Below are 13,880 nucleotides of genomic sequence, written 5' to 3' on the forward strand. Positions count from 1 at the left end.
CCTGGAGGATAAATCTCTCAAGGAGTTTGGGGATAAAGTTTCATATCTAGCTTGAGCATATTGTTAGGGACCCTCATATTGACAGAGTGTGATTAGAACTTCCTATAAGGACTCAATTAAGAAGACCTTAGGATGGGACCTAGAGAGGTGGCTTAGCAGAGGATTGCTCTCTTTGCGTGTGTGAGGTCCAAGATTTGATGTCATACAATGGCAAAACAGTGTTCTAGTCTCTGTCTCTCATAAAAAAAATTCTAAGATGGGGACAATCTAGAACTAAGGGGTAGTATCCAGTAAGGAAACATCTCAGGGAAAGGGAAGAAAGTCAGAGAATGTAAAGAAAGTCTAAAGAATGTTGGAGCTTAAAGGCTGACTGTTGAGGAGCCTACTCTAGAATGGGAAAAGAGAACGAATGGGCTGGGCCAAAGGGCTAATTTCCCTGTATCTCTCTAGATTTCCTTTGGGGTTGTAGAGCAAGAAAACTAGTATCAGATAGACTATTAGGAGAATAAGGACAAATTTAATCACATAAACATGGAGAATTTACATGGTTATAAATTTTAAAGTAAATAGAACATGCCATGTATTTTAATCCTTAAACTAACAAATGAGGTAGGGGCCTGGAGCATCATGGAAGAATTGCAGGTTCTGACTTGATGAGGAGAGGATGATGCCTAAGAATCAGATTCTTCTTAGGCGCATGTTTTGTCCCACTATAAAGATGGGCTTCTTTAATAGAATGATTATATTTGGAGGTAACCCTAAATCTGGATAATCTTCATTCTTCTAGATAGCTAAGGTAGTGGTAATTTATCTTGAAATACATAGTATCTCAAGTTGTATTTAATGTGTCACTTAAAATATATCAAGGTTACACATCCTGAAAAAGTTCTTTCTGAGGACCTTGGAGAGGCTTATGAACATTTTGGTGGGAGTTACCCTTCAGAACCAAGGTAATTGGAGAGTCAAATTGGAAGAAGCCAGGAAAGAGTTTGTCAGAATAAAACAAGGCAAGAAAAACCTAGGAATCACATTAAAAAAAAAAAAAAGACAAAGCAGGGGTTCAGGCAGTGACACATGTAATTGAGCACACACATTCCAATGCACAAGGACCGGGGTTGGAGCCCCCCATTCTCCATCTGTAGAGGTGAGACTTCATGAAAAGTGAAGCCATGCTGCAGGTCTCTCTCTCTCTCTCTCTCTCTCTCTCTCTCTCTCTCTCTCTTTCTCTATCTCCCCCCTCTATCTCTGTCTTATCCAATAAAGAAAAAACAAATAAAAAGGAAGAATGGTCACCAGGAACAATGGATTCATTGTACAGGCATCAAGCCTCAGTGATAAACCTAATGGAAAGGGGGGTGGGGCGGTAGCACAGCAGGTTAAGCACATGTGGCGCAAAGCTCAAGGAGGAACCCCGACTACCCACCTGCAGGGGAGTCGCTTCACAGGTGGTGAAGCATGTTTGCAGTTGTTTCTCTTTCTCTCCCCCTGTCTGTCTTCCTCTTCTCTCTCCATTTCTCACATCATCAACAACAACAATAATAACTACAACAATAAAACAATAAGGGCAGCAAAAGGGAAAACAAATAATAATAATAATAAAGAAACCTGGTGGAAAACACACACACACACACACACACACACACTCACATTCACACTCACAAAACAAACCAACAAAAAACACAGAGCAGAAAACCAGATCAGATAACTTAGAAGAAAAGTGCTATTCAGGCAAGACTAAAAGTTCAATCACATTTTGAAGGACCAACCTAAGGAGTTGCTTTGATCTGCCCTTCATCTTAAAAGGTATATAGACTGACTCCACAAAGGATGAAGTTCTTTCACAAGTCTAGATCATTCTCCACTAAGATGTAAAGGTGGAGAAAGAGAAGGGGATCAATGTTGAGGGGGACAGAGGAATCTAATTATCCCAGTGTTGCTTTAGATAGATATAAATAGCATAGGTATTAGTTTATTCCATTTCCATCTCTCCCTTTCTCTCTCTATTCATTCTCAAAATCTCCCATCTATCTTCTTTTACTTCATCTAATCTTTTAACACAACTGTCAAGATCTATGATGTATTTTCTGACAGCCCAGTTACTTGTGTGAGAATTAGTTTGTGTGAATTTGTTTCAGTATGTGTAGGTATTCTTGTGTATTTCCCAATCCCTCTCTCCTTTGTGTTTACTTTTCTTATAGAAGCTATAACATTGTATTGTGATTCTGTAAGGGATATTAACCTTCAGGAGTTGTGAGTATTTGAGATCACTGTTCCTGTCTTCTTAACTCATTTTTATGTCTCCTGAAGTATTAAAATATTAGAAAACACTTAATGCTCCAGAAATTCAAGAAAAAGTTATGCCTCTGATTACTAAGAGATAGAAGATCCCAGAAACATAAATGTTAGTCCTATTAGGAGTGATTTATAGGTTCATTGACTCTACAATAGCCATAACCATTAACATCACTCTCATATCTAAGTTTAAACACCAACTTCATTACTAAGTAACTGGGTACAGTTACACACAACACTGACACACTTAGGTTGTCTCATCACCTATCTTGACCAGTTTGGTCTCAAGTTTAGGATCAATGTTGAAGACTGGCTTATTAATTTCAAATAGAAACTAGAATAAAAAAAAAGAAAAAACTAAGATTTACAAAAAAAAAAAAGAACTACTACTACTATGTAGTTCAAATATGTCTGTTTTTTATTGAATTGATTTACATAAAGAGAGGTTTCTTTTTTTATTGTTGTCGTAGTTGTTGTAGTTGTTAGATAGGACAGAGAGAAATGGAGAGAGGAGGGGAGGACAGAGAGGGGGAGAGAAAGACAGACACCTGCAGACCTCTTTCACCATTTGTGAAGCGACTCCCCTGCAGGTGGGGAGCAGGGGCTTGAACCAGGATCCTTACACAGGTCCTTGCGCTTTGTGCTACATGCTCTTAGCCCTCTGCGCTACCACCCAACTCCCAAAGAGAGGTTTCTTATTAATTAGTCATTTACACAATAGACTGTACTTACTCTAGAAGACATACTTCTAGATGAGGTGAGTTTGAATGGAGGATTTTTTTTTCCTATTTATAGAGAGTTTAACATTCCTTTTTCTCTCTCTCGTCCTTTCTAAGTTTCCTCCATGCTCTCCTTTCAACCTACTAATTTAATAAAATACACAGATGTGTAATTAGGACTTCTTTGGGGGTGATTGAATACCAGTCATTTCAAACTCCCTAAAGGAAATGGTGAAAGTACATATTACTAATTATCTATGGATCTAAATAACATTAATTAACTGAATTATCTAGTCAGGTTCAAATGACTTTCAGTTCATTCCACATCATTTAGGAACTAAAGAGATTTCTTCAGTATGCATATTGTAATTACTTCTCCCTTTTGACTTTTTCTCTCTTAGATTACAAGGCATTTGAAGAGGCAGCTGAACACTTTCAACCTTACATCAAATTTTTTGCTACTTTTGACAAAAGTGTAAGTACTCACAAAACCCTAATTTTAACACTTTTGTATATGCAAAGGAATAAAGTTTGAACGTCTTCACCACTTTTTATTTTAGCAACACTTATCATTAGATATCCATTAACGTTTTCTCCCAGGGCATTAGACATATGGCAGTAGATCACCATGCTGAATAACACATGGGTATAAAGATGATTAACCCAGAGAACATGAGAGCATCCAATAAAACCTGATAGTCAGATCCATACCCTCTTGAACAGGAAGCGTGAGAAGTGTGTGAGAGCGGGGTATGCCAAGACACTGGCCATTGCTTCCTTCTTCTCTAGAGTCAACCTTTCTCTTCCTAGTGTTTCATACTTTCCCTCTCTGCTGAGCTAGGATGAAAGGAAGGGGGAAGAGAATTAATGTTCTGAAGTCTAGTATGTTTCAGAAAGCTACCTAGGTGTCAATGATGTGCTTGTTTATAATTCAGTTATTCTTTATTTTCTGGATAAGTGCTTTTGTAAACAGAAAAGAAGCAGAGGAACCTTGAATCAGTGGATAATTTATTGGAGGTTCTCTGTGGTCACAGCACTGCAGTTGTTGCTAAAATACATATTCTGATGTTTTGTGTGTTGGGTACAACTTGGTATATAACATTTATTCTATATCTATTTTTCTAAACAACTTGAAAAAATAAAAGTTCCTCATTACCATATGAGAAAACATATTTAGAAATGTTAAATGACATTCAAAGTTTCCAGTAAATTGACAGTAGTGTTGAAACCCCAGTTTAGAACAATTTGCACCACAAACTCATGCCTTTTGCTCTGTGCTACAAAATCATGTAGAAGATAGAACCTATCCCAGAGGGATAAAGAATAGGAAAACTTTCAAGGAAGGGGATGGGATACAGAACTCTAATAGTGGGAATTGTGGAATTGTACCCCTCTTATCTTATGGACTTGTTGATAGTTTTATTTTATAAAATAATTTTTTAAAAATGTACTGCACCTTCCCTCCAATTCCCCATTGAAATGACTATACCTCCTAACATGTTTCTTTCTTTAGTTTTGAGTAAGATGCTGGCATTTCCCCTAAGTGCTATATGAAATATCTTCTGGAATATAGAAAGGTAAAATTAAAAGCAACTGATGACAAAAACCATAGGGGCAGCAGTGTTTCCTCAGAATGGGCTCCTTGTGTAACAGCTTATGCAATTCCCAGTCCCTCCTCCCTTCCTAATTAGTCATGGCTGCCCCAGGCTCCTGCCCCGCTGGTAACCACCACAGGCGGCAACTCTTAGGCAATTCCTCTTGAGTTTCAAAAGAACCACTGTTCATCCCCACACTTTCTTGGACCACAGCTCTAAGTTAGAAAAGAATGCCATTGGGTTTTCTACACAACACTGCACATTCCAAGTCTCTCACGTCATCTTACAAAAAGAGGCCCTGAGTTCAGCAGCCCTGAGGGTGAACACAACAACCATTCTACCCTGACAGCAAATGGTGTGGCCCCTCCAGTCACAAGAGCAGAGGTATTCCAGGCCCTCTGCAGATCTTCATCTGGTACAGTGACACCAGCTTATCTGGCTTGCTGGGTAGTAGCTCAGCTTTAGCAACCATGAGAATGGTCAGTCACCTCAGATAGACAGTAATGCCAGCAGTTCCCAGAGCTCAGTGAACAAACAAGCCCCAAACTCAGAAATAACCTTAGGTCCAGAGCTTCAGCCTAAGTGGCAATTAGGTTTTATGAGCAGATCAAGGACGAATTAATGGGTTGGCTTCTGATTCTGAGTGTCTGTATGCTTTACATGGTTTCTATCAAGCACCTGTTTTGTCACAATTATTTCCATTAAATCCATGCATCTCAGGAACCTCAGCATGTTTTGTTGACACTTGCATTTTCCTCCAGCTCTGAAAAACCCAGTCAAGTCAGGATGATTATAGAATTCAGTTTCCCACTTCTCTGAGTGCTCTCAGTCCCTGCTTGGACCTCATTTGCAATAGTTTTGCTTTGCTTTGCCTTTGCCTTTGCCTTTTTTTGCCTTTGCCTTTGCCTTGCCTTTGCCTTGCCTTTGCCTTTGCCTTTGCCTTTGCCTTTGCCTTTGCCTTTGCCTTTGCCTTTGCCTTTGCCTTTGCCTTGCCTTTGCCTTTGCCTTGCTTTGCTTTGCTTTGCTTTGCTTCTCTTTGTCCTTATCTATGCATCTTTGCTCACAAAAGGAAGTTGGTCCAGGCAGATAGATTATGTTAACATTTAAGTGAAAACTGCACTATACTCTCTTACCTATGCTGAAGAACACACACAACTCTTACGGATGGGCAATCCACTGCTACTCTGGACCCTCATTCAAGAAAACAACTGTCCTATTTATAATCAATGCAGGTCGCAAAGAAACTGTCTTTGAAGATGAATGAGGTAGACTTCTATGAGCCATTTATGGATGAGCCCATACCCATCCCTGACAAGCCTCACACAGAAGAGGAACTTGTGGAGTTTGTAAAGGAACACCAAAGGTGCTGCATGTGGCATGTCGGGGAGCAGAGGGGGTGGGCATCCAGGGAAATGGAGAAGTCTGTCAATCCTGACATTTCAGACCTCCTTGACTGCAATGACCTGTGGTTACTGTCCCAGCAAACTGAACTCAGGACATAATGGATTGTGATTGTGATTATGATTATGATTGATTATGATTAACCTAGTTTTATAGACCAAGGAATTGAATTTGGTATAGCTATGTAATTGAGGTAAGGATAACATTCTATACACAAGACTTCTGGGAAAAGGACATGTGATGGTTAAAGGACCCTTAGTGTAGATCTCAGCATGTCTAGCATCCTCTGCCAACATTCAGAAAGAAATGAAACCATGAGCAGAAAACAAATTCTACCTTCTTCTCCAAGTGTCTTTATTTGCTATTTTTAGCCAGACCACTACTCAGCTCTGGCTGATGGTGATGCTGGAAATTGAACTTGGGTCCTCAGAACTTCAGATATGAAAGTAATTTTGCATAGCCATTGTGCTATCTGAGGACCCTGATGAGAAAACCACTACAGCTTTAGATTTGTTGTTTTCTATCTCGAGGTCTCCTCAATTCTGGGTTTTCTTTGTGCTCTAGGGAGTGGTATTTGAGAGGAATGACTTCTTGCTCTGAAAATTATCTAACCTGTAAGACTTTAATATGTATGAATTAAATGAGTCTAGGAAACAGATGAGAATATCAGGGTCAACTGTCTGTGGGACATAGCAGGGTAGATTTGTTGTACATCCTTAGGAGAGAAACAGTTCTTAGAGTTCTTTGTGTTTTTGCAAATGAACCAGTGTTTCACTGTACATTTTACTATGTTAAGGCTATGTTTGCTGTGGAAATCCCTCAAGAATGCTCATCTTGTTTTTTGTTTGTTTGTTTGTTTAATTTCAGACCCACTTTACGTCGCCTGCGCCCTGAAGATATGTTCGAAACATGGGTAAGAGAATGCCAAATTCTTTTGGCCTTGTAGAGACCAGCATCCTTTTGATTCATAAGCCTCAAGCCAAGTCTTATTTGATGAGAGTAGATGTCTGGATAGTAGAGTGTTGGAAATGTAGACACAATTGTGTTCAACCAAAAATCAGTTTTCCATAGATCTACCTGCAGCTTCTCTAATAATCCCTACCATTCAGTGGCCACCAGAGACTCAGTGTAACATAGTGAGAGGAGATCTAGTTGTAGCATTATAGAAAATTGGGTTCAAGTTCATAATCTGCATCCTAGTAGTTTCTCTGCCTACATCAAATCAGGTGGTATTCCTGAGCTTTAGGTTCTGTATCTATAACCAGGGATTTATTTTGTTGTGTTTAAAGGATAAGCAGAGTGACAAGCCTACTTGGTAGAACATGGTAGGTGCTCAACTAATGATTTGTAGCAATGTTTATAAATATCAACTCAAGGTACTGAGAAGAGCTGAGCCAAACTATCCTCTAGGCATATGTCACAGACAATATGTCAGAGGGGGCTCAGATAGTATTAGAAAGAGAACTTTGGAGATACAACCTGAAAATGCCTTCTCGGCTTTAAACAAAATTTCATAAACAACAAGCATCTTTGTGGAATATTTTTCAAAGCATGTCATGTGTCCATCCTTTTACCTGAATCATTCAAGAGTTCTAGAAAGTGATGTAGAAGTGATATTATCTTAGTTCCATTTTACTTGGGAAAACTGATGACCCCATAAGTTAACTATTCAAGGAAGCATAAATAATAAAGCATTCAATTTAAACCATCTGAATTTAAATCTAATGTTCTTTTCAGCATGCCACCTGAGAGTGTACCTTTCCTCATTAGGCAGCATCTTGGTATGAGAGAAGGCAAAAGGTGGGAAGGGAAAGTGAAAGGAGTTAAGATAAAGGCATTCAGGGAGTCAGACAGTAGTGCCTCGGGTTAAGCACACTTGGCGCAGCACAAAGATGGGCGTAAGGATCCCCGTTCATGGCTCCCCACGTGCAAGGGATTCGCTTCACAGGCTGTGAAGCAGGTCTGCAGGTGTCTGTCTTTCTCTTCCCCTCTCTGTCTTCTCCTCCTCTCTCCATTTCTCTCTGTCCTATCCAACAACAACGACAACATCAATAACAACAACAATAATAACTACAACAACATTAAAAAATAACAAGGTCAACAAAAGGAAAAATAAATAAACTTTGAAAAAAAGATAAAGGCATTCATTTGTTAGTTCAGCTCATAGTTTAACATGACTGAGGAACAGAGCTATGAAGTAACCTGATACTTTCTGTTTAACTGGCGTGTAACATACTTAGATTTCTGAAGGCAGAACAAACAGTTCACAAGATACTGAAGGGCAAATAGAATAGACTGGGGTAGTGACTGTTTAAGGACAACCCAGTACAGTGAACACATATTTTATTTTTTCTTCTTCTTCTTCTCCTTTTTTAAAGCATTTTTATTTTTTAAAAGATTTTATTTATTAATGAGAAAGATAGGAGAGAGAAAGAACCAGACATCACTCTGGTACATGCACTGCCAGGGATCGAACTCAGGACCTCATGCTTGAGAGTACAATGCTTTATCCACTGTACCAACTCCTGGGCCATGACACATATTTTCATAACATTAAATCTTTGAATATTTTAACCTTTAAAATATCTCATTACTAGATTAAAAAAAAGAGGGTTTAACAGTGTTTTAAAATTAATGCAGCTTTTAAAATATTTTTGTATTGTGCTTGTTATTTTTAGTTTGTTTTTTGTTTTGTTACCAGAGCAGTGTTCAGCTCTGGTTTATGATGGTGCAGAGGGATTGAACCTGGCACTCTGGAGCCTCAGGCATGAGAGTCCATTTGCATAACCATTATGCCATCAACCTTCTGCTGTGCTTTTTATTTTTAATTTTTTCCTTAAAATTTCAGACTTATAAAAAAATGCAAAGAATTCTATAGCCTCTTAACTCAGATTCCCCAAATGTAAAAAGTTTCAGTTTAATTTTATTAGTCTCTATTGATAGGAGATGAAAGTATAAAGTTTTTGTCCTCCTGTACGAGAGTAAATATAATACACAATTCCCTTTTACCCCTAAATAGTTCAGATAGCTTCTAAAAGCAGACTTTCTCATACATGATCATAGGAGATTAATCAAAACCAGGGGATTAACACCAGAACAAGTCTACTACTTCATCTTTGGGTCTGTAAGTCTTACTCAAGTATACAAGTCATCTTGCTAATGTTCTTCATAGCATAAAGACATGCTTTGTTTTACGTTGTTTTCTTGGTCCAGGATATAATCCTGGGTCACACATGTGCAATTGGTTACTATACCTCTTTACTTGTCTCTCATCTAAAATAGTTTCTGGTCTTTATCTTCCATGACCTAGGTGCCATTTTTAATCAAGTGTGACAACTACTATTCTGGTCTGCTGTGCTTTCATCCTTAGTTCTTTCAGTTTTCTTTATCCTTAAGAGATGAGTCATAATCACCCAGACTTCTGGAAGGGAAAGACTGTACCATTGCAGAACCCTCCTCCGTCTCTGTCTCTGTCTCTCTCTCTCTCTCTTTCTCAGAGCACCACACGCCAAACCACTACATTCCACGGCAACACAGCCTCTGTCCTATCCACTCCCCAGCCCCTCCCCAGCCATGAACACTCCCAACATCATACACTGTCCTGCAGAAAGTTCCCTCTCACCATATCTCAGGAAGTTTGTTGCCTAAGTGCATGGAAATTCATTCTTTGCATTTTTTCCCCAATTAGTGGGTGAGATTAGCAACCACCTTTTTGCTATAATATTTTTTTAAATTGTGATGGTTAATATTTTCCATATTATTGTATGTCCTATTGTTTCTCGACTGGAAAAAGGTTTTGTTTTGAATAACTAGGTAGAGAAAAGGGTAACTAGGTTGGTTTACTCTTTTCCAACAGCCCATCACGGAATGTCCACATAACTTCCCCAGAAACCCTGATCAGACTTGTCTAGCACCTTACCCAAGTCTTCAGCTCAGGAGGAAGGCAGGCCAGTCCCTCAAGGGGTCACCTTTGCACCCCGAAAAAAGAAAAAGCAGAAATCAGTCTTCCAGAGTGTCTTCCAGAATGGGAAGTTATTCTGCACACTCTCTCTTCACTCATCTATATCCACCTACAAAGGGCACTGATCTAAAAAGGAGCATCTCCTTGGGTTACGTGGCCACGGAGACCTAGGCCTCAGATAATGGAGAAAACCACCAGTTAATGAACACAGAGGTCTTTTTTTATAATACTCACCTCCCCAGACGTTACAAAATGTTTAAATAAGATATGAAAGCTAGACTGGGCTAAGGCAACATTGTCCTTCCTTCCCCGATTATACAATCCATAGAAAACATTACCTGGCTCCCCACCACTTTTTTTTTAAGGCAAATTCCCTTCCTTCAGAGAGTTTACCAACTGGTGGAGAAGGCTTGTGTAATTAAACGGTTACAGTGATCATTTTCAACACACTGTGATCTAAAGACCAAGTGGGTGGTCTGGCAGGGAAGGCTGTGAAGCCCAGAGAAAGACCTTGAGGGTGGCCTCAGTCCTATGCACGGTCACCTGTCTATTTCTCACCATGCAAGTTGAAGTGTCACTGAGTGACCCTGACTCAGCAGCAGACCCAGGAGTTCTTGCTTTGCAAGTCCATAATTGATAAAAGCTGGTTTCAAACCCCAAGACCCCACCTGCAGGGGGAAAGCTTTGCGAGGGGTTGCAGGTGTCTCTCTGTCTCTCTCTCCTTCTCTATCACCCCCTTCCCTCTCAATTTCTGGCTATCAAACCAATAAATAAAAAACAAAGATAATAAGAAATTAAAAAAAAAAGTCTAGCACAGCTTTGTGCACTTAATCTTTGGGATCATCAATGAGAGAGTCTCTTTCCTTTGGTTATATAAGCTCTCCTCCCTGGGGCGGGGGCTATCTCAGGGCGAGGGAGTGACAGCCATATTATTATCAGCTTCTTAGAAAATGAATATAGATTCTTAATTCCAAAATCCAATTTCCAAAATGCATTTTAGAAGGGCACACAGAAATGAAGCCCGATCCACAGAGTTAACAGGGCTCACTCCCCACTGATGGCAGGAGACAGAGACACAGGGCTGCTAATGAGAACTGATCTGATCTTCTGCTTGGAGATAATAGCAAATGTGAAACAGTGCAATCTCCAACTCCCCTTCTGGTTGCTGTCGATTTCTGTAATAAACCCGCGTGCACAGGTGCACACACATATATATTCATATCTGCCAAATTCAATTCCTCAGAGAATCTGACCAAGGCAGTGGCCACTCTCTTGTTTTTAATAATAATATTTTTTCCATTTAATATCTGTTAGAATTTTTTGGAGGCTTTGTCCGTTTCAAACTCAAAAGGGAAAAAAATTAGCATTTAGATAGGATTGCACCAGCATTAAAATCAATTGAAATGGAAACAGGGATCATGGGAGGGTTGTAATGCTAGGAGGCACTTTTTTATTTTTTTCCTGTAGGATGACTCTGTGCTGACATTCAGGGGACCCAATGAATCTCTCTCTGTGTGTCAGCGATAATCAGTATTCACTCAGATTTGTCCCTGGTGTCTTTTCTTGCGTGTCTTCCTCTCTGGGTCTACTGAGGATCACATTTATTGGAACAGAAGCCCCTCCAAGCTCTTGTTCCTCTTTCTGCTGGAATAATTAATGCAGAGGAGACAGTAGACGTGGACCTTTCTATCCCGAACAGAAACATGCAAATACCATTGCTCAGCCCTTAGATTCCAGATTATTGCTCTAGCTCTGCACCTACAGTCATGGCTACTTTTCACTGCCACACACTCTCAGCTCTCCCACCCATACACATGCTTAAGAGAGAATATGCTTTGGTTCCAAAAAAACAGAAGACACCCAAATATGACCAGTACGCTGCCCCCTACTGGCTCAACAGGTCCTGGTTGTTTGATGAAAGATGTCTTTACTAGAGGACTACACTTGTAAGTCACTCTTGTGTGAGCAAAACAGAGACATGTTCTAATTCTCCTTAAAGAGTCCTGTCTTCTGTCAGTTTGGGGGCAGTTTCAGGATTAGTCAGCAGCACTCAGAAATTTCCATGACCTAATGTGTAATAGGTTATATTTGCTGGTGGTGAATTCCTGAATCATAGACAGACATTCCCATTAATTGATCTTCCTTCAGAGCATCTTGCAACTTCTGCTGAGCCAGCTCACGCTCTTCCTTATTTTCCTTTTGCTGCTGCTCTCTTGGACCCATCTCAGGAGTGAGACCCATTCAGCACCAATGTCTTGTGTGTGTGGTTGGCATTTTCCCATAAGCCCTTTTATGTTTTTAAATATTTTATTTTAATGAGAAAGAGTAGATATAAAGGGAAAGATACCAAAAGAAAGAGACTAGAACGCTGCTCAGTTCTGGCTTGTGATGGTGCTGGGGATTGAACCTGGGACCTCAGTGCCTCAGACTTGAAAGGCTTTTGCATATCCACTTCCCCAGCCCTCATAAGCCCTTTTATCAAGTGCCATGCAGACCTTCAATCCATTTGCTCACCAGCATCCCCTTTCCTGATGCCTCAGTTCTGTTCCCCTGGACATCTGTGTCCCCTCTCCTTCTGTCACTCCTCCCTCTCTCTATTTCCATCTCAGTCCCTGAGTCTGGCCCTCTCTCATTCCTTTGTATCTCTCCAACCCACATTGTGACTTTTGATTCTTCTCTCTCACAGGAGGATGATTTGAATGGGATCCACATTGTGGCCTTTGCAGAAAGGAGTGACCCAGGTAGGAAAGCCCCAATCTGTTCGGCTATTTTTTAAACAAGAACTGACTTCTCACCTTTGTCAGCTCTCACCCCTTCACTGCCTATTTTTAATGTAATTTCAAGATATTGGGCACCCCCTAGTGTTCACCTGCTAACTACAAATTCATCTTCAATGGTGCATAGAGCTGAATGATAGATGAGCAGATGAGAATCTTTAAACATTCTGTTTAGCTGCTTAAACTAGAAAGAAACACTGAATATCTAGGGAGGTATGAAAGCATTTTACTTCACAAGATCTCTCTCTCTCTCTCTCTCTCTGTGTGTGTGTGTGTGTGTGTGTGTGTGTGTATACCTGCTCACATTAAGTTTATTTACCACCTTTTTATCTAGCCTATATAAATCAAAATCCTACCTTAAAATTACAGTATACCTTTTGGCATGTAAAATACTGCCTGTGCTTAAGAAACTTAATAGAAAAGATCCCCCCCCCCAAAAGATAATTAGAACTTGGAAAACAAATAGTATTTGTTTCTAGAATACAAAATTCCTCCTTATACATGGAAAATTATTTTTCTCAGCTTGGACAATCTTTGACTATTTTTTCTTCTTCTCACATCTCTGGAGAATATAGTTTGAGGAGGACAATGCCAGGTCTCTGTGGCAGAGCCCAAGGGGTAAAGGCTTCTCCAAGGGAAAGCATATGGAGAATTTCTGCAGGGTCCTTTGGGAGACCTGGAACAATCCAGAATGCCAGCAGAGAAGACAGGAGTGTTATTTAGGATGACGGTGCTGTCATGTCTCAGAGTATAAAGACCCAAATGGAGTTTCTCAACCCTTACATGAAACTATACACACTAGAGTCACCTTGAGTTGACTGAGAAAGGGCCTTTCAGGAATTATAATTTCATAGAGTGCTGAAGAAAGTTCTGTTATCTCATGTGCCTGGCTTCTTTCATCTCGTGTGATGTTTGCCAGGCATCCATTATGTGGCATTAATCAGTGCTTAATTCCTCTTTAGGGCTAAATGGTACTCCACTGCATCAAAGCTAAATATGTACTCTAGATTATCTGAGAGTATTTTCTTTTGTTAATGTCCACTGACATCCTGGTTTCCCCATCATGTACTTGTAATGATGAGAACACTCATCAGGAATCCCTAGACCTGGTCAAAACCAAACAGATAAAAAACGC

At 39.9% G+C, this 13,880-nt stretch overlaps 1 protein-coding gene across 1 annotated transcript in view; it reads left to right on the forward strand.

Annotated features, from left to right (window-relative positions):
• CASQ2 (calsequestrin 2) overlaps positions 1-13,880 on the forward strand; it is a 64,365-nt gene that overhangs the window by 36,717 nt on the left and 13,768 nt on the right. Inside the window, exons 5-8 of the mRNA XM_007525510.3 lie at positions 3,413-3,486; positions 5,839-5,969; positions 6,875-6,920; positions 12,655-12,709. Coding sequence (XP_007525572.2) covers positions 3,413-3,486; positions 5,839-5,969; positions 6,875-6,920; positions 12,655-12,709 — 306 coding nt within the window. The remainder of the gene's footprint in view (positions 1-3,412; positions 3,487-5,838; positions 5,970-6,874; positions 6,921-12,654; positions 12,710-13,880) is intronic.

Source organism: Erinaceus europaeus, chromosome 11 (genome assembly GCF_950295315.1).
Source record: "Erinaceus europaeus chromosome 11, mEriEur2.1, whole genome shotgun sequence".
In the NCBI taxonomy this organism is placed as follows: Eukaryota; Metazoa; Chordata; class Mammalia; order Eulipotyphla; family Erinaceidae; genus Erinaceus; species Erinaceus europaeus.